The 21669-nt window shown below is 36.8% G+C and overlaps 1 protein-coding gene and 1 pseudogene across 2 annotated transcripts; one reads left to right on the top strand and one right to left on the bottom strand.

Annotated features, from left to right (window-relative positions):
- Positions 1–3706: 3706 nt before the first annotated feature.
- LOC139974604 (U2 spliceosomal RNA) lies at positions 3707–3919 on the top strand (annotated as a pseudogene).
- Positions 3920–9957: 6038 nt separating this feature from the next.
- On the bottom strand, positions 9958–21435 carry LOC139974018 (fibrinogen-like protein A). Of its 2 annotated transcripts, XM_071980932.1 has the most exons (8): positions 21304–21435; positions 16370–16415; positions 15859–16028; positions 15185–15449; positions 14232–14443; positions 13534–13842; positions 12469–12733; positions 9958–11528 (listed from the first exon to the last, which is right to left on the bottom strand). In XM_071980932.1, the coding sequence occupies exons 5-8, from the start codon at positions 14430–14432 to the stop codon at positions 11266–11268; spliced, it is 1038 nt and encodes a 345-aa protein (XP_071837033.1). In that variant the 5' UTR covers positions 14433–14443; positions 15185–15449; positions 15859–16028; positions 16370–16415; positions 21304–21435; the 3' UTR covers positions 9958–11265. The 2 variants fall into 2 exon arrangements, with proteins under 2 accessions (XP_071837033.1, XP_071837034.1); XM_071980933.1 differs by lacking the exons at positions 16370–16415; positions 21304–21435 and having other exon boundaries at positions 15859–16275.
- Between the last annotated feature and the right edge of the window lie 234 nt (positions 21436–21669).

Below are 21669 nucleotides of genomic sequence, written 5' to 3'. Positions count from 1 at the left end.
GTTTCATTGAGCCTAACGGATGCGTCATATCTTAAATGACAATTACCGACATAATAGCTGCCCAAAGTATTTACGACATTAAGAGTGAGCTGTTACACCGATTTAATGTTTACTGTGATAGCTTTGTCTATAATGAGGCGAAACTTACTCTTTGTCTGTTCAAGGTAAAGAACTTCATTTATTCATCAGTGAATACATTTATGACACGATAAATCCGACATTGAACCTACGTTTCAAAAATCGATATTTTTACTTGATCTCAATTGGGTGCAATAAATGGTACCAGCGAAGCTGAGCAAAGCAACTGCACTATCAGGGGCGGATCCAGGGGGGGGGGGCCGACCCGGCCCCGGCCCCCCCTTTTTGGAAATCAGTTGCGTTTTTTTTATGTGGGAGTACTTCAAATTCCTAATAGGCATAACTTGGTGAAAGAAAAGCCTAATATATATCCAGCTGCTCTTCCCTGAAACGCGATCGTTTTCATTCCAAATTTGAAACTAAGGCAATTATCAGGCCTACGCGACATCACGTATTAATTAGATACGGCTCAGTACTATAAGTGCTGACTATTACTGTCAGGGAAAATCAATGCACAGTTAGCAAGTATATCATAATTATCTGAATGAAAGGGGGTGTAGGCGGTTTTACACTATCTAACGCAACGTAGTCGCCAAGAACCTGAAGTATTTTTAAGGGAGGGCCCGAGGAACATGAACTTATAGCATGCTCCTCGTGGTGAAACATAATTGCACCTATTAGGTGAATTGAGTGTACTGTTAATAGTAGGAGAGACTAGTGTAGGTTCTTATGACTAACTAGACCGGTTTCTGCTCTCAAACTTTATAGGAGGAGCTTCATCAGTAGTAGCTTTTGAATATTTTATATTCGCCCTGGGCGTCTCGTTCTCAAAATGCATCTATTTTCTGTGCACGAGTTTTTATGGACTCATAGTGCAGCTATAAGAGCATCTAAAAGAGCTTCGTGTGAACCTTGAGAGTCAGCTGATTCTTCGTTAGTATGAAACCTTGAGTTAACAAGTAAATCTTTGAGATTTTGGGCCCTTTTGTAGGCTAGAATCGGTTCTTTTGGAAACAGTTTGGATAATTCCGCGTGCAGGGGCGTAGCGAGCGGGGGAGGGTGTGGGGGGTGTCACACCCCGCCCCCCAATATTTTGGTCGCTGTCGGCAAATTTTGGGTCTGTCGGCAAAAGGAAAAAAGGTGAAGAGAGCGGAAGGGGAAGAAAGAAGGAAAGCTGAATAGAGAAAAGGAGAACGGGAGCTTCTTTATCGGTTATTTCGATTTTCCAGTTCTTCATCTGATAAACTCATTCACCAATCCAATCACCCGACGCCTGCAAGTTAAAAACCTCTCGGCAAATAACTGATAATGTCACGGCCGTCAGTATAGCTACTGTAGCCAGGCTCAGCTAGACGAGTGCCAGAATCGCCGGCAACTCAGTGAAAGAAATGGAATTAAAGGCTTCCGTATAGGCCGCAGCCCATGAGTCGTGCTATCGTGTGACAACGTGTTGTTATTATCCTCTGTTCAGAATGACGTCATCGCAGATGTCATTCGTTCTCCGTGGAAAACTTAAGGACACGGCTCACGAATTGTACACAATTTTTAACGTTTCTCGCTTGTATATCAATGAATGTTGTTATTTCTCATTACCGGAAAGTTTTCTGAACATTTTCATCACGAAGTTTCACTATTTCAACGATCGGTGAAAGAGAAAACACGGTTCGATAATTGGTCCCAATTAATTCTTCTTCTGCCGACTGCCATAAAAATAATATCGAAATGGAAATTCTACAGTGCCAAATTTGACTTAAAATATGCACCAGATTGCATCTAAGGACGTTTCAAAACTAAAAATTTTCAAAAGGGAGGGGGACACCCCCTCCCCTTAGACCCCTCCCCCATTTCAGTCACCACTTCCAGATCCGTCGGCAAATCAAATCCTCCACCCCCCCCCCCCCAACAACAAAAACCTTCGCTACGCCCCTGTCCGCGTGTTGCGAGATTAAGTGCCAATGTTTCAAAAGTACATTTTTCAAATGCGTGGTTTTGATATGGGGTGTATAGGTAAGCTTGAACACCATTTGTGGTTCCTTTTGTTTAGGTTTGGTAGTGAGGTATTGCCCACGGTTTTCAAATTTTATGCCTTTCGTGGCTGAGGCAATTTCCTCTTTCTTATAGTTACGGCGTAACAGTTTCTCTGTGAACGCATTCTTTTTCTGTAAGAAATCAGTCTCATTGTTACATAGACGTGCGTATCGTAAGACTTCCCCTTTAATGAAGCCTTTAAAAGTGGCAAGTGGGTGTGCAGAGTTTCTGTCTAGGTATTGGAAGGTTTCCGTGGGTTTGGTGTAGACTTTGGTGTCTAATAACCCATTGATTTCAAACCTTGGACCTTTGAAGATTTTCAAATCTAGGTATGTTACCTCGGTGTGTAATATTTCTACCGTAAACTTTAAGAAGCGGTGAATTTCATTCAACCTGTTTACTAGTTGTTCAAGTTCCTGAGGTGAACCGTCGTAAAGCAATAGAATTTCATCTCTATAGCGGAGCCATTTTAAGATTTTAAAATCTGTCGGTAAAATCTGGTTTTCCAGTCTATGCATGACGATATCACAGATTTCCGGAGAGGCTTGGCTACCCATGGCGCAACCGATCTTTTGTAGATAGAATTGGTTATTGAACTCGAAACAGTTTCTTGTTAAAAATAAGTTCAATTAGTTTGCGCATGGATATGGAAGATATTTTATTTATTCCATATTCGCTTTTTTCCGCCTTTTCATAGACTTCTTGACATATATCTAATGCCTCCTCTTGGGGAGTATTGGTATACATGGCGACGACATCGAGTGTGGCAAGTACTACTGCTTTTGGTAACGGGGTGGCTTCCACAATTTTCAGAATGTGATTTGTGTCTTTCACATAGGTGCTTTGTTTTAATACAATAGGAAGCAAGAAATAGTTCACAAATTCCGATATTTTTTCGGTCGGTGATCCGTTTCCGCTTATTATCGGGCCCTCCCTTAAAAATACTTCAGGTTCTTGGCGACTACGTTGCGTTAGATAGTGTAAAACCGCCTACACCCCCCTTTCATTAATAAGTATATTATAATTATCTCATTGAATATATCTTGTTTTATGTTTTTTCTTGGGGTGAATCTGGTGTCATAATTTTCGCGCAAAAGAAAAAACGAATCGACACAATAATAGTGTATCCATTGTACATGCACTGTTGAGCGTTGTTAAATATGTGTCTATCGAGAAAAAATATGTGCACAAAAAAGCGTGTCTGCAACGTTTCTGGTTTTTCTAGTTTTTGGCGAAATGTTTCACCATTTTGCATCTAAGCACTCACAATTAACCAAAAATTTCCAAGGGGGAGGGGGACAACCCCTCCCCCTAGACCCCTCCCCAGGACGCAGATCCCTAAAGTGCTACCATGGGGATGTCGGCCCCCCTTTCTCAAAATCCTGGATCCGCCCCTGACTATAATATTCTTTGAAAATTAATATGAGCTTACATCATCGATAAAAAAGGATCCATTCAGTTGTTGATATAATGGTGCTTTGTTCAGAGCGAGTACATGTTTGTATTTCACTTTTAATAAACGTCGTTTAATTTTCTAAACCCAATGGAGTAGTAAATTTGATATAAATGGCATAGCCTATGTATGTATAATTTGTCTTTAATCGCTTCTCGGCCTTTTGGCTAAGATCATGTGTAGTATCTGTTCCCTTAGGGAATGGTGATACACACCTGACGATGATCACACAGTCACAGTCCCGATGCAAGGGGACTGGGGCTGAGAGCGGATCAGTCGTTTGGTAGTTTGGTTTTCGTGCCCAGGTTCTTTCCTGGGTGACTTTTTCTTAAAAAGTATCTTTAATTAAAGTGAATAAAGAATACCACTCTTACACCAACACATGTTCTCAACTAATGTTAGAAAGGAAATATTGCGTGGGTCGCCTTCTCTTCATTATTGGAAGATAGTGAATATCCTTAAGAAATACTGTAACAACACTTAAGTTCCCTTCGCCGGGTTTTATTTAGCAAACAGTTTAGAATTCAAAAACAGCAAACATGGTTGATAGCTTATTAAAAATTATTAACTTGTGTGATGTAAAAACGTATAGGCTATATATATATATATATATATATATATATATATATATATCGAGTTAGGGAAAGCTATATGTAATTGAGGTTTTGAACTAAGAGTGCGGAATTGTTTTTTGTTTTGATATATATATATATATATATATATATATACAGGTGCGTATCCAGGGGGGGCGTTGGGGGCGCGCGCCCCCCGGGTAGGAAAAAGAGGAGAGAAAAAAGAGAAGAAAAAAGGAAAAAAGAGGGGAAAAAGAGGAGGAGGAGAGGAAGGAAGGGAAAAGAAAAAGAAGAAAGAGAGAAGAAGGAGAAAAGGAGGGAGTAAAAAAAACGCGAAGACACCGGGAAGAGAAATAGGAACAGTGACATCATTACAGCGCTGAAGGGTAGCCAGTGACGGATCAATGATTTCGTAAAAGTGTGCCTCACCATACCCCTTACACCGACAACTCCATTTTTTGACGTTTCCATTTTCCTCTCTCACTAATGATGTATATATATACTATATATGGTCTATCATAACGCGTGTGTAGAATTGTGCTATGAAACCAACTGTGGCTGGTCTCGAACTCGACCGTGTCGTCGGGGAACATGACGCATTTTGGGATGGGGGCGACCGCCCCCCCCTCCCATTCAGCATTTTTTAAATGATATCGCTAAGTAATTTCAAAATAGAAAGTGCTTAGATGCAACTTACAAGGCCTGAGAAGTGTCATTTCCAGCGATCTGGGAGGCATTTTCGGCCAAAATTTTCTTTAACGCTTCGCGCCAACTTATGGTGGCGCTACGCTTAGATAATTTGCCTTCCAGGATGAAAATCCTCAAAACTGTCCGACTTGCCTGAAAAAATAACCAAAAATTTTCGCGCGCGGAGCGCGCGTTCAACGTGTCAATGTCAATATCATATAAGCAAGCATCGGTTATTACATCGCATGCCATCATGTACCGTACGGTCCGTTCAAATTGCGCAGTATACCGCGGGATGCTAATGTAAACAACGACATTTCTCATGTAGATGTATAAAAAGCATGGAGGTCCAATAATGTCAAAACTCTCTTTTACATTAGTAATAGCGAATTAGGGGCTGCACCCCCGCCGCGCAGTGGCGGAGCGTCCATACGGTCAGGGGCGGATGCGCCCCCTGACGGACTCAAATGGACTGCTGGCGCCTTTTTCAGCTCTTTACCACTTTTTACTTATTCTAGATTATTGACTATTTTATTGCGCTCTCATCTACTTATTGACATTTGTCACATTTTGTTGGTGTAATTTGGCGATGACACCCTATTCTTCGTTTATCTGCAAATTAGCCAGGCCCTGAAAGGGTCATTTCCGGCGATCTAGGGAGTATCTTTACTCAAAATTTGTCTGTGCGCTACGCGCCAACCAGTGGTGGCGCTCCGCTTAGATAGTGTCGAAAGCGCCCCCACAGACCATTCTCGCCCCTCCTGACCAATACCCATAGCTCCGCCACTGCCGCCGCGCCTCCTACGCCTATGTGTGTAGTGTTCGGTTGAAGGAAATATCTGTTATTTTTCATTTTCTTCAACCAAGTTTTATAATAGCCGTTATAAGCGAGGTTTAATATTTGTACACCAATAAATTAACTGTGTCTGAAGTTTCGAAAATTTCTGACCAACAGTCTGCATCACACTTCCCTCTACTCGTGCAATTTTGACCGGTCTGTTAGGGGTTGAAGGTAGTTTTTCTATATTGGCTGTCCATAGATGAAATTTTGTACAACATTATGGGTATGTTTCGAAGTGAGTTTATTCACGAGAAATGTGAATTTTCAAATTCTGAACAAATTTGGGGCTTAAAACCTTGAAAAGTGGGGCTGACGGGTATTGTGGGCCGCTACGTAGAATCACCTACAAAAGCAAAGACCATCAGGACATGCGATCAGGTCGAACATGACGTGTTCCGGGTTGACAATCTTCAAAAAGGTTATGGATGGAAAAAAAAAACTATTAGGAAATACTTGGTTCTCAGGCCAAAAGTGTACATCTGGTTGGTCATTTCAAGCCCGAGAAGTGCCGTTTCCGGTGATCTGGGGGGTATCAAAACCAGAAATTTTCTTGTACGCTGCGCGCCAACCGATGGTGGCGCTCCGCTTAGATAGTAATTCGCGCCCCCCGGGTTAGAAAATCCTGGATACGCGCCTGATATATATATATATATATATATATATATATATATATATATATATATGCCAGCACAGTTTATATAAGCTGTATCTTGATGTAATGAACATACATTTTTTCCCTGAAACATATAAATAAACATCTTCTATCTCTAGATGTAGCCAGCAAATATTCAATTTTACACTAAATAAAGAACAACAAAAAAAAACATGAGCAAAACTGACATTAACAAACCTTTCTTGACGAGATAAAATAAAAATCAATCTCATAAGCAATTATAAATTTATTGTTTTTTTTTTAAGACAACTCCTCGACCGTATTTTTTTCTCCTTTGTTTTAAGAGCGAGCGTGTGTAGCCACTCTGACCACGTGATGGTTTTGTTTTTTGTTTTGTTCTGCTTGATTCTTTTCACCAAACTCACTATCTCTAATTGTGTAATAATTACATCAAATTGTCAGTAAATTTGTCATCTGTCGTACCTCAACCTCCCCCCCCCCCCCACCCGATCACCTTCATAGTCATTCTACGAATTACCGTAACTATATCTACCATTGTTTTTCAATGCATGCATGGGTGAACTTCGTTTAAGCCCTTAAAATGTAAGACGGTTAAGGCAGAGTAAACAAAAAGAAGAAAGAAAGGTTTGTTTCTTCTTATTTACACAATGATAAAAGCGACATTTACCATATTCAAGACCCACAGTACTCATGACGTTGATAGTTGCTGGATAAACGAGTGTGACGGGAAAGTATTTGTCATGGCACCTCTACTGATAGAGGTGTCTACATGCTTTTAAATCCTTATCTGAAATTTTCAATTCATAAACTTGTCACAGGCAACAATGGCCGGCATATTCTTCTGGATATTAAGGTTCTGAACACGTCATTCTCACTTGTCTCTTTATACGGCCCTTACCGCGATGAAACCTTATTTCGAGCATCTACATCTCTTACTCAGGGATAGACTGCAGAACGTGTTAATAATAGCAGGGGACTTTAACTATGTCTTTAATTTAGATTATGATAATTAATAATCTCGAGCAGGTGCGCTGCAAACGTCACACCTACTATGCACACAATCTTGATCTGGAAACGCAAAGACAAATGATTTACGACGTACGCTCTCTAAATCAGTCTCGTTTCAAATCTACAAGGGCGCCATCGTAAGGACACAACAAGTAGGCAATTCATTATAAGTTGCAAATATCATCCTACAATTTCGGTATATAGGCACAAGTAAACGTTCATTCAAACAATGTACTCTATAGCGTACTTCCTTGTCCGTAAGCAACTTTGAGTAACTTTAACGTTTAGAATTCACATAGAACCATTGAACCAAAGGGAACAGTTTGTTTTCACTGAATTTGAATTTCAAGCAAGTTTGTGTAGGAAACCAGCTCCAAATGAATGTCAGTTATGAATTGTCCATCGTCATTGCAACCTTGCCTAGGTCGATATCGGTATGCCTGCTATACACACTAGAGTGTTGCACAAAAACAGACACTTGTAATATGATTATGCCAAACGCATATGTTATCTAATAAGCTGGTCGGTGGGAGATACGATAGATTATAACATCACATTTCTAGCAAAGGGGCTGAGTGAGTATACCTCCGGCATTTCACTTGCACATACAAAGAATAATTGGAAAGTTGAAGAAACCAACATAAAGCTAGTTATTACAATGTGAGCGTTGAATGGTTCTCCTGCCGATCCCCAGGAACTGATATATTGTAATAAATGAACGAAAGCACGAAACAAAATAGGGCATTTGAAGATGAACAGTTTTTCCAAGCTTCCCTTCTTTAGATATCATGTGACGTTTCAAAACTTTGACCCCTGGTGACCGAATTACCTTTGACCTCCCCCACAACCGTAGACTTCTTTTACCTAATGTGGTACTCCTACACACCAAACATTAGATCGGTCCGAACTTCTCTTCTTAAGATATCGTGTTAACAATGAGCAAGGCGTCACAAACACACACACACATGCACACACACGCACACATACATGTTGGTTTTACATTCCAACCGAGTACCCCATTGTATTTTCCATTGTTCAAATCCACGTACCCTAACCTTAACAATACCCCATACAATAGAAATTCTTCCGAGGACGTGGTGATTCTTTAGAAATCACAATCGAGGACCTGGAATTCTTTTGTCCTCGGTCAGATAGAAAAACAAACGCACATGTATACCCACACACACAATCATCCGCCTGCATCACTACAAAGGTAACGATTATCATCGAAACCAAAAATACTTAGATAAAATAGACGAAATTTCGATATGAAATGTCTACTTTTATTTCATATTTTCTGGGCCACCGTAAAAAGATACAAAACAACATTCTTCTGGTTTCTTCGGTATTTCCTCCCCGTGCTCAACCCTCAATTGTTGAAAATTTATCCGCAAGCACAGTTGTATGTGAATCGTTAAATGTTAAAGTGTTCTACTGCTCACCTCTTCTAGAATTAAAAACTAACCGGCCATGTTGGAGCACAGTGTTGGGGTGACCATATCAAATACTATTGATAATGAAGAAACTTTATATCACATAGCTAGGGCTGGTATAAGACATCATCTGCCACCCTATGCATACATCATGAATGTTAAATTATTGCTAATGCACATGACTTGTGCATTTTCCCATTTTAAAGGGATAACGAATAATAAAAACTACAAAAGATGTGTTTAGCTAAAACATCTTGCTCATGGTTCTTCCTCTTTGCACAGGTGCACCGTTTTCCCTTGGATGGAAGCTATCAAAACTATTTCTGGCGTTGCTATTGGTCACCATCAAGGAACCCTTTGAAGAGCAATACGTAATGAGGAATACTTTATAACATTAAAGTGTATCCTGGCATAAACAATGGTAACGTTTCTGCTGGAGGAAACCTCTTGCCCAAACCCTTGATGACGTCATCATTACCTTCCCTTACACATTGCATGAATTAATTATCTTTTGAAATTGTCGATGCGGAATTGGAACACGACGCTTACTGGGATACATAATTACATGTAATTGAGAAAATTAATGTTTATCATTTCGCAAGTTACAAGCTCTAGACAGAGTTATTATTCTTGTTGTTGACGCGTTGTGGAACGGCGTTTTGGGTGCGTCAACCTTCCCATCCCTTCCCTCCCTCTCCGTTTCTGTCTCTCTCCCACTCCTCATCCCTACTTTACTTCCTCTCATTCCTTCGTATCTATCACGTATATTAGTGTTTTAAGAGGTGCGAATAAATATGAAGTTAAAACATATTTTTCCTTACTTAATATTACTCGGAGACGGATTTACCGGATCTTTGGCCATTAAATAACCAGATCTGCATGTGGGTCACATAAGCACATCACGGCACGACGCACACGCAGGACACATGTCACAAAAATCCATGTTAACGTTATCAGCAGGTTCAATGTAATGTTCAGAGAGAATCGGTTCTTTCTCGTATTAGTTGTGTGAGATTCGGACGGTTATTTGATGTAAATTTGTTAAAAGAAATAGAATTTGTGTTTTGCCTCGTACAAAAACTGTCCTTATGGGGAGAAAACAGGCTATTTTCCCGTTTTATACCGGCATCGTTGTGTATACTTCTTTTTCTAACATTTGAAGCTGACAGAAACTCCTATTCTTGCTTTAACTGATATTTAAAAAAAAAACAATCTGACAAAGCTGATGCAAACTTAATTTTTTATTTTGTTGCCAAATTTTGAAATGAAACGATTTATTAACTTGAACTGATCAATTGATCATTTTGCTACATTTTTAATAAAATGACTAATAAATTGATGACATTCGATAAATACTCATTTTGCAGCACAATGTTGAACTCCTCATTTATTAGATTAAAATAATTTGTCAAAAATCATTGCAACTGTACAGTATGTCAACTGAACCAAGAATCGTTGTATTAAAAACTGCTACAGTATATTAACTTAACATATTTTAACATTGTGACGACACATTACGATTCCATACTTTCTGGAAACCAAGGATTTAAGCTTTCCAAGATGACACAAAGAGAGTAACAATTCTACTGTCAGTATTTAACCCACTGTCACTATAATTTTATCACCCACCAATTTGTACTATTACAGCTGCTGCATTACTATTTCATCTATAAACTTGTCACACGATGTTTCGAAAAACATATATTTAAATCAAGTTCTTGAGTAATTAAGTCGGTTTATGAGGAGTTAGGCGGCGAAACGGGTTAAGTGGGTGCTAGAACCATCATCCAGCTTCCTTAAAAATGGATATAAATGACATGGTTAATATTCAGTGGCGTAGCTAGAGGTTTTGGGTGCAAGAGTAGAAAATTGACGCCTATGACATTTCCACCTTTCGAAATCTACTGCCTTGAAACTGTGTATTGAAATACCCGAAATTTCCGTGACATGTAGTCATTGCAGAAGACAGAACAGAATGTAGAACAAAGAAAAACGGTCGAAGTGGTCTGAAAAGAAATCACAATCTATAAATTTGCTAATAAAAGCAGCTACATTCAGTTCAGATTCTTATTAGTAACTGGAAAATATTCATGCCTGACGACAAACATCAATTTCGTATTTCTTTTTTAAAAAGTGTTTTTTTTAAAACTCCCATTCTCCCATTTCAGCGCCCTGCTAAACCCGGCGCCCGGGAACGTGCCCTTCCTTGACCCCCCACCCCCCTTAGCTACGCCACTGTTAATATTAGGATTTTTTTCAAGTTTATAATTCAATTTATGTTTCGGAATATTCACCGTTCAATTTCTTATAAGCATGCAAACTTGGATAATAGAACAAGAAACATGTCCATTGCTACGATTTTTTGCGTTGAAATATTTTGATATGCATAAGCGTCATCATTGGAGAAAATTGGCATTGTTTTCCAGCACTTTAATGCGACTTGTTTTCATTATCAGTCACGTGACTTCTCTATCCGTATTTTCAGTCAAATAAAATTCGCATTTTTGTCTACACATCCCTCGTATTCCCAGCTAAAAGGGACGAAGCTTCATTTCTGTGTATTTGATGTTGAAGTAGTTGCCGGGTAAGTAGTCCCAATGAGGACTGCTTTCAGCACCTCGGCTGGCATGGTAGTCTCCATTGAGGTTTGAGTAGGTACAACTATGGTACCACCAGGCACCGTGATAAGGAACAGCGCAGTTGGAGCTATACCCATCGTTGTCATTGTCTTTGGTAGTGAACCTGTAGTTGAGATGATAACGAAGAGCATAACCATCAGGGTTGCTGCGAGAGTCTGTAAAATGAGGACAAAGAAAAGAACAGTTGGCGTTCCATGTAATGTTACTGAAGATAAGACCTTCTGAAATTGCTGAAATAAAAAGCGGCGTTAAGAGTTTTATTTAGTAAGAGTTTCATTAATTAACTATCGTTTATAATTCATTATTCCAATAATTGCAAATTAAATGTTATCTTGTATTATTTTTTAGTTTCTTTCCATAATGTTTTTTATCGTTTAGTAATAATAATTATCATATTTCTTATCATAATCGGTACTGCTGAAATCACACATGCTGTAACATTTAATAATTAAGTACAAAAAATTAAACAAAAATACATAAAAAGAACATGAAGTAATTAATACTCCATTTAAAGAATTGACGTGTCAGTAGGTGTATCAAAAATTTCGTATTGTTTTTCAATGGGATAAAACGTACTAAAGTCATGATGACTGATACGGCATCATTGGTATGACTAAATTACACAAAACCAAACACTGTGGCCTAAAACTTGGTTTTGCCCTTCTGATACAGTTCGATGATGCTAATGTAGATTGTGTGCAAATGTATATTCGAAGAAAGTATTGTTTTCATGGTGCAAGATTGTTGCTTGGACGTGTTTGGATATGTCCGTATTTAGCTGTAGTGTATATGGGTAGGTCTGAAATCGGAACAGAGACATGGTGTTTGTTTTAGTGATTTATGAAAGGAAGGATAACATAAATCAACCCATCTACTCATCATCATCATGTTCTTATATTTGCATTATCACTGCAAATCATTCACTTATTCAAGTCTTCGGTCAATTATATGTAGGAAAACCTTATAATATGACATCCCAAGGACAATACACGATAAAGAACATTTAACCATGCGCACACCGTTAAAGCATTTATACTTGTAGAATTGTGAAGATATCTTAAGGATGTGTATGTAACCAAATAAATTGTAACAAACCCGCTGTTCCACTGTAGGTTCCTAGTTGAGATAACCGATATTTATCGCTTTCGTCATTGATCCGGAAGTAGTCAAACTTGGCGTAGTATGGAGTACCATCTCTGTTCACCATATCAATCCTGATTTCATATCTCTTTTGACTTGTCAAGGTAGAAAGTTTATCATTTCCAAGCCACAACTCGTGGTCTAAATCTCCAAAACCTTCTTTGTAACTGTCCCACCCGAGGTAGAAATCCACGGTTCCATCCAAACGACGTTGAAAAACCTTTGTTTAAATGTGTGAATAAGAGGAAAACTTTTGTCATGACCAAATATGGAAAAATATTGACGAAATTGTCAATAATCAAATAAACATTGAAGATGAAAAACGTTCACTTAAACGAATTTGAAGGAACTGATAAAGAAAAAACCTCGTTGAAACATTGTCATTAAAGAAGTGTACACTATGTAGATATTTCATTCCACTGCAGATATAAGCCTGAAATGAAAATCTGACAAAATCACAGATCGCTTCGAAGGTATCACTGAAACGTGAGGAAGCAGATGCTAAGAAATGGATTCAGAGTGGTTATATTTCTTACGGAAAATACATTTCATTATGTTTTCACAAAAATAATATAACCTATTTGCATATTTAATTCGTCGTTTTGTATTCTATGTAGGATGGAACAGAATTTTTTGATATATGACAAATGTAGTTCATAGCAAATCCAATACGCAAGATTATCCATGGTTATGTATTAACTTGTATCAATAACGATCACTATACAAATTTGTGATTTACACGTGATATGTCAAGTTACTACATCCCTCAAAATGTAGGCTATACTCTATCACTTTTGTAGTTTGTGTAGAATTAGTGCTTTGTAAAGCAATTTAATGCATTGTATTTTAGTAGCAGCAAGGGTAATTTAGTGTATTTGTTTTAGTGCAGTGTAGTATAGTATAGTGTGGTCATTGTGGTACAATGTCATACACTGTAGGTAGTGAAGCTTACTGCAATGCATTATCTGTACAGTGTAATCAGTACAGATAGCATTGGGTGTTAATTATGGAATGACTTACCGTCCATCCTCCTCCATCTGTCATGTTGCAGTAAACCTCAAAAGCCTCGCCAGTCCAGCCGGTTGGTTTGATTTTGTATATACCGTTGTCCCTAGATTCATCATCGTAAATTTCCTGACAATCTTTAGGTGGTCTCGTGCAATTTTCACCGTCTCCTCTGTAGCCACCAGTACAATAGCATTGTGTTATGTTGTCCCTGTCGTCACAAACTGCGTTAGGACTGCATGCATATGCTTCATCCCACGTGATCTGCCCGTCGGTACAAACACCTTTTCTTGAACAGTTAAGGTTCACGTAAGAGCCACTTTCCTGAAAAACAAAATTAATTCTTACTTTCCTTTTTACAGTTACAGTTTGCATTTTTAGCCTGATGGTGGGTTTATTATCATTCATGGTAAATAATGTTCGGTTTTATGTCTTGTTAAGCACTAAAATTCTCTACGCGGAGTATATTATAATTTTACAGGTATTCCTATAACTGTATAGTTAAATGAACTTATAATTTATATATTGGAGTTTGATTGGACTTATATTGCGCTCATTCTTTTACTATAAACAGTATGAACAGTGACTGTCGTTATGGAAAAGATTCGTGAACTTTAACGTTGTTGGAAAACTGTCACATTGCACAGTCTTTGACATATACCCGCAGATTTGATTGCCCAAAAGTTAGACAAATGAAATGAAAAACAACTGACTGGAATAACTGTTTGTCCCTCTGATGCGTAACATCCACACTGTTCTTGAGGTACACAGTCTGATTCCTTCATGAAGTATCCATCGGAACAAACACAGGCTTCGGCTTCATTACAGACCCCAGCCTGACACATTTCTGGAGCACCACAAGTCCGCTGACAGGAAATACTACAGTTTCTATAGACCATGTTGTAGGGGCACATAGTTATTACGTCTGCAGGATGAAATATGTCGGTAGGTTTAAGAAAATACCTCAAATTGAAACATTATGATGATTTAAACTCCGTTATGTATATTCATTGTAATGACCATGCTGTAAAACTTGTGTTAATAGCCGATTTAACTACACACGCCATCAGGAAAGCAAAACATGGCCGGGTGTAAATGTTCTCTAGCGACATGATCATAGCTTCTTATTGTTCTCAGATAAGCTCTAAACATTTATGACAACTGCTTTTCTGAATAACTGAATTCATTAGTTGTCATCCAGAAAAAGAAGGAGTAATTTCATGAAGTTACAGTCTCACCAAATAGTAATAAAAATTTCAAAATGAAGGTGGAAGTTATATAAGTGAATGATGAAACAGTAGCAGATCCACGACAGTATAGGGCGTGGCTCATTGTTGTTGAGAGCAGATTCAAAAATAGGAGGATCACCCAGAAAAGAAGAAGGTTTTAGAGATTAAATTGCACAATTGAAGGCATAATTAGGCTATAAATTATGTCTAACACTCGGTCTCTACGTAATAATTTTCCAATAACTACAACCTTTTTAATGTGACATTGAAATTAGAGGGGAGGGTGGGGTACAACCACAGACCCCCGAATCCGCGCCTGTAAGGGCTTTATGAATTCCAAATTGTCATCTGTAGAGAACTAGAGGTAATTTGACCTGAAACCTCAGCTAAGGGAAACACACATAAGGATATTAAGCAGAAATATTGATATAACTTACCTGTTCTTCCAGAGAACTGTCCGAGGCTGACAAACTTGAAGTTGCTGAACTCATCACTAATGCGGAAGTTGTCCTAAGAAACCCGGATGAAGGAAACGTTTGATAAAGTCATCTCAATCACAAATTGATACTTCTTTTGATTGGTCAAGTAAGAAAGTTTGTCATTGCCGAGCCAGAATTCCTGAGCTAGAAAGCCGAAGCCAGACTTGTAGCTGTCCCAGTCACGGCTGAAGTCGATGGAACCGTCAATGCGACGCTGTATTACCTAATGGTGTTAATGATTTAGAAACTGAATTCTAAGCAGGTTATGTGTAATGAACGTCACTAGAAACCACTCTTTTGACAAATATTGTGTACTGCCTTATATCAGGATGCACATATTGTGTATAATGTTAGTACGAATCTACAGAATGGGGAGAAAGGTTTGGCGAGGGAATTGTCGGGCACCAATGTCCAATCGGGGATGCAGGTTCTGTTTTAAAAAGAGTGCAAACCACAATGAGGGAAATATTTAACGTTTGTCTTAAATTTAAGCCTGATAATTACATTTAGATACATTTGACAGCCTATATGCTATGATATATGCTATGATCCCCTCCCGACATCCACTCTTACCAAAGAAAGATGACAAGAAACTTGTAAAGTGAACCCTAGTTGAGAAAGTTGAGACCTACCGTCCATCCACCAGTTCTGTCTGTGTTATCACAGTAAACCTCAAAAGGCTCTAGACAGCCATCTGGTTTGATCACGAAGACACCAGTAGAGTTATCGAATGAACATTGCTCCTGGACTTCTCTGCAATCTCTCGGGTATTCCGATTGTTGATAGAAGAAATACGACGAACCTAGTACGTTTAAACAAAATTGGATTTCTTTGTGAGCTGAGTCACATTGGTATTTTAGGTTACATATAATTACCACAGCCTATGTCCCAGTTACATGCGATGAATCCAATGATTCAACGTATTTTATACGGTGTAATGAATGTTTCCGCTGTTTTTTCCATAACAACTCCCTGTCCATAACAACTCCCTGCTGATACCCATCTGTCCGTTGGAAGTACACAAAACGTTCGATTCAAATGGTGCCGTGTAAAATATACCCTTTCATAAACATTAACATAGTTATTACTGAACGGTAATAACGACCGCTTAGGAAGTAACAGCATAAATATAAAATCACTTACCGAAACTACTATCACCGGTGACATCATTGATTGTCTCTAGAGCATCCTGTCAAACGGAAATAATACAAAAAGTAACAGCTCAGTTGAATGGCTAGTAAACGTATTCATGTATTTTATATAATAGTATTATAAAGTAAACTAGAGCATATATGGCTCACTATCAGAACTGTCTTACACATGACGGGAATTTGGGTGTTTGTTTGTGTTAGTAGGTTTGTGATGACAATACCGTTGTGTTTGAAACAAAACAAGGGTTAAGTGGGTTGGGGAGCGACTTGTAACTTCTAGTTCACAATGTGACAATGATAATGACTGCCAGTAATGGTGATTAATCATACTATTGTTTCGAATGATAAATCCGTTGACCAAACTCGTATCCAGTTAACGTCCAATTATTTAACTTCCTTTTGATAGTAAATATAGAGCCATTGACATGTACACAGTATAACAAAAAAAAATTATAAGGAGAGTATATCATTTGAAACAAATAATTATTCAGCGAGAAAACTTTCACCCTAATACACATCGATACTAACAACGTTGTATAAAATTAAGAAGTTAATATATAGAATTTCGCATATTTGAATTAGATGCGTGACAAAGCCATTAGACACACACGTCTAGGTAAGACTCAATTACTCTGATGTGGACCTTCCATCTAGTACATTGATATGTACCTATGCCTCTTTAACTTAAGAAAGTATAATATAACAATAATATCCTGGTTTGCACAAATTAAACTAACACAATGCGCTAATAATTCAGTTTGGGGAAGCTGAAACAATATATCACAATACTTATACTGGCAGTAAAATTAAAATCACGAAAATACAATGATTTACTTTGAGAGAAGAATAAACCATAAACGAGATTTTTCCTTTTCCTTTGAAGAGACAAAAACTGAATTTGAAAGTTGTTTTAAATAACAGACACTAAAAGTACAATATTTATTAATATGTTAATACTCAGATCGATTTGCCAAGTTCTCTATCTTAAACCGCTTGTAATAACAGTCCGTGCAGTAACATAATTTTTCAGTGGGAGAACGCCGGCGCTGGGAAGAGCCCATTAATAGTAGTATCAAGTATTACAACGAGAACCCTAAATTAGCCAACAGAGATATTGTAGAGAATATTTGTTTATAATATTTCATGTATGAGGCAACCGTGCTCTCACCACTTTCGTTCCAAATGCACCATATCCTAGAAACACGTTCCCTTTTGCTTTCCAACTAATATTCAGCTGTATTGATATTTACATTAATCTTTAATTGTTAATAAAAATATATTTGTTAACAATTAAAGTTAAAGAAGTCATCTACAGGGATTGTCCGTGATAGAAGTTTTTCAAAATGATTTAACGATTTGACTATTTTCTGATCTAAAAAGAAAATCCTACATTCTGTAATTCACTTTTTTTCGGTTTACTTTTTGTAATATATAAACCTTTGTCTAAGAATAACACTCAGGGGTGTCACCATAACAATAACGTGTGAACTTTAATATAGAGCTATAATGCACTATAATATAGTTTCCCGATTTCGTTCGAAACTAGGGAACGGTTTTATTCTCTAAGAGATCAATTTAAATAGAAATTCATCTCACAGCGGAAATGACTGAATCAAATTCAAACAGATACTTCCATTGAGTTGTGTACGGTACGTACAAGCAGACAAGAACAACAATATCATAATAGTAAACGTTTTACAAAACATATGTTCCATGAAATAATTGCATCCACCGATATACTGCAGTGCTCTAACTAAATGAATTAAATTTATTTCATGATTAAACAAAAACACATACAGAATACACAAATATTGAAATAGGGTTATAACTAATATAGCGTCATACATTTTCGTCCTTGAAGTAAGCCTCGCAATTTTTGGCATCGGAATGCCCCTTTCCATATTCTTCAGGGAATTGATTAGGACCATAAAGCAAAGCCTCAATGAAAAGTCAAAAAACATCTCTTAGGGGAAAAACATGAAATGTGTAACAGAAATTGCTTGTGCAGTATTTCGACCAATTGAAGGGTTTAAATGAACTTTAAACAAGTTGATCTGTTATCATTCCCTGCTAGCGATTCAGCGCAAATTCACTTTTAAATGAGTTTAATTTCTACTTCGATTTTAGCCATCATTAAACTCTGCTGTCTATAAGTCGATTTTGTTGACAAGACTATCATTTGGTCGACACAAACTGCGTCATGGGAAGTTCTAATTCAAGCATAAATAAAATGCTTAACTTCGAAAGCAAATAGGATTGAAATTGCTGTAGTAAAAATTGTTGCACAATCGATCAAATTTTACATGCGTGTTGTTGAGGAGACAAGGTTACATTTTCTGAATACTGTTATTACACATATGTTCCCAGCAATATAAATTACAAATAGATTTACACAGTTTTGATATTTTCAATACTGTGCAATCGTGTTTAAGCAAATCAAAGTTATATACTAGAGATGTTGTATGTCACATGCGTAAAGGCACACCGCAGAGGAATTACATTTTTTTCTAAATATTCTATTTCTTTACGGAATAATGTTTGCATTTGTCTTTTGTCTGTTGACTGCTGAAGAAAAGAGCTTTACGTCTTATAAAATAGCAATGAAGAGAAAAACGTTGAAGGCTTGCTCAATGTATCACTTAACGTTTCAAGTGCCAATAAAGTTTACCATTTACGAATCATATTTTTCAATCTTTACAAATCGCTATTCATAATTGTGAGACATCAGTGAATAGACGTCAGAATAAGCAACCGAAAGTAAAAATTACGAAGTACGTTTTTTTCTAGAAATTATGATTTGCTATTTTCAAACGTTTTACGACAGATAACAGTTTGAAGTGATCTGACAAAATACCAAACGATTAATTGTCACTACAATGCACGAATATGTTAAAATGTCGTATATTTTCAACACAATTTTCTAGTTCTTACAAACTGTTGTTTGAGCGACTTGTTTGTTTCTTGCTCTATCCATTAGAAAGGACTTTTACCTAAGCTATTGATCCCAGCAAGTAAAACTATTATTGACAGATTTATTACAAAGTAAAAAAGAAACACAGAACTAGAGTATATGTTTTATACTTATCATATCCTCTCTAACCCCAAATCAAGGATTTCACAAAGAGATATGAAAATTGGATCTTTTAACTTGTTTTAAGAACAAGAAACTGCTTTCAATTAAAGTATGATATCAACGAAGCAGAGAGGAGAAATGTCAGAGCCTGAGACTGGTATAGCTAGCTCTCATTAGCATGCGTAGATATAGCGTCACTTATATGAATAGGCTTTTAAGGTTCTGATGTTGCCAACAATTTGAAAGTGTAGAAAGAGGTAAGAAACACATTAGTAGGATGATGAAACTTAGATAGCGTTCGATGAGTAGCAAATTATTTAGAATTGTAAGTTTCTGTACTATCATTAAATGGCTTAAAGCGTATACTAATAAACAGTTATGTTGAATAGAGATTACTGCTTGTTTCAATAATATCATTTAACATTTGATTATTTTGCTTAACTCCACGATCGGAATAATATAAAATTAAAAATAATGAAAAACAAATTGTGTGACAATATCAGTGATATATATTGGGGGATGCAATAGCTTGCTATTTTGAAGGAAAAAAATTGGGACGCTTTCTTATGAACTTTGCATCTTTGATTCTTTTTTAATAATGCTTGGAATAAATTTTCAGTTAACTTTAAACATGACAGCAAACTTAGTTTCATCGACTAGGATCTTGCGCCAATATATTATGATACCATTGTCTAAAAGTTCATATTGAGAAGAGAATGACATAATGTCGTTTAGAGATGAAACACGATTTAAAAAAGTCAGTTCTGTAAACTTGAATCGATTAATAATTTGATTAAAACTACTTGATGAGAGCTTATCCTGTTATCCGTTATTTTTAAGTAAATTAAACTGGCACAATTATATTCGATTATGTCCCTTTATGTATATTTTTACTAATACTTTTATTAATTTGAGAAACTACTATATTTCAATTGTAAAATCAAGTTTTTTGTTTGAGTATTTGTCATTCGCCCTGTTTATAAAATAAGTATTAATGATACCATGTTTCGTTTGATTAAGAAAATCTTGTTTGAAGTTATGATAATACACGAATGAATTCAACGCGAAGCTTTAACATATTTTGGATATTTTTAAGTTTCAGATTTACTGTCGGAAGGAAAGTTAAGTTTTTGTGTTCAGTTATGAACAAAATAAAAAATATAAACGTACAATTCTTTGAAAGTCACGATCTTTAACATACTTCCTATCTCAAAGTTGTTACACACAAGTTAACCATACTGATGCAAGATATTTCGATTGTCTCTTACACAAGGTTGAAAAGAATATTTAACATAATTATTAGCTTAAAAAAAACTCGAAATTTGACTTTAATTTTGTTTTGTTCTTACTTCATGGAATATGAATAACCGTATATGTAAACTTCTCTGCATTTTCATCTATATAAAATGAAAGTATTTAACTTTGATCTGAAGGAGTCAATAAATAATCAATCTAGTGTCAATGACTATTTTGCCTTTAAAATGTTAATATACCGTTGACGAATTTAATTAACTACTTGTTTTTTTCTTGTGTTCATGGTTTTTCACCAAGGTAATGATGTTTTAAAAATCATCAACTACCGTATGGGCCAGAATAATATCGCTAAAATTATTATATATCTTCCAGTGTTGGGTCAGTGTTTAACAATTAGAAATTTTAAAACCTGCGAAGTTTTAACTAGAAATACAAGAATATCTCTTCTACTGCTAGAAAGGAAATAAATTACTAACCTATAGCGATATACTCTACCATGTTACTGAGGCTTTAAAATTATCTGGAGCTTAAGAACACGTCTAGCAATTTTAATTAAATAATGTGAGAGGTATAAAAAAGTGTCAAGTTCTAAAACTCACCACTCGATGTGAAAAGAGACAGCCTGTTGTCAAAAGGAAAAGAAAAACTTCAAAAACTTTACACAATTTGCTGATCATCTTGATGTTGAAGTGAGCTGGAGTGTTCAGTGACCTGCTCTCTTCTGAAATAATCGTTGATAATGATTTACACCAAGATGAAGCTGGAAATTACGGAATCATTTAAATTTACATGTAGCCTACAGTGCAGGAGACTGACCATGTGTTACCCATTGTGTTTTTTCTCATATTTCACTCATCATATACCCTTCAACACTATCTCTTTGGTAATAAACGTCGCTCATCCACATCGGTAGATTTTTCAACCCGGATATACATATAATGAAATTATTAATTACAAATTTGTAA

Source organism: Apostichopus japonicus, chromosome 9 (genome assembly GCF_037975245.1).
Source record: "Apostichopus japonicus isolate 1M-3 chromosome 9, ASM3797524v1, whole genome shotgun sequence".
In the NCBI taxonomy this organism is placed as follows: Eukaryota; Metazoa; Echinodermata; class Holothuroidea; order Aspidochirotida; family Stichopodidae; genus Apostichopus; species Apostichopus japonicus.
Note: the sequence above shows the minus strand (reverse complement) of the source record. Positions and strands in the feature narration are given on the sequence as shown.

What these genes read in the sequence shown, in the direction of transcription:
- LOC139974018 (XM_071980932.1), bottom strand. Translation starts at nt 14,432, where the DNA reads ATGTGCCCCTACAACATGGTCTATAGAAACTGTAGTATTTCCTGTCAG. An exon ending in AGGGACAAACAGTTATTCCA is followed by an intron (nt 13,843 to 14,231) that starts GTCAGTTGTTTT and finishes TTTGTTTTTCAG; the next exon opens with GAAAGTGGCTCTTACGTGAA. An exon ending in AACCTACAGTGGAACAGCGG is followed by an intron (nt 11,529 to 12,468) that starts GTTTGTTACAAT and finishes CTCATTTTACAG; the next exon opens with ACTCTCGCAGCAACCCTGAT.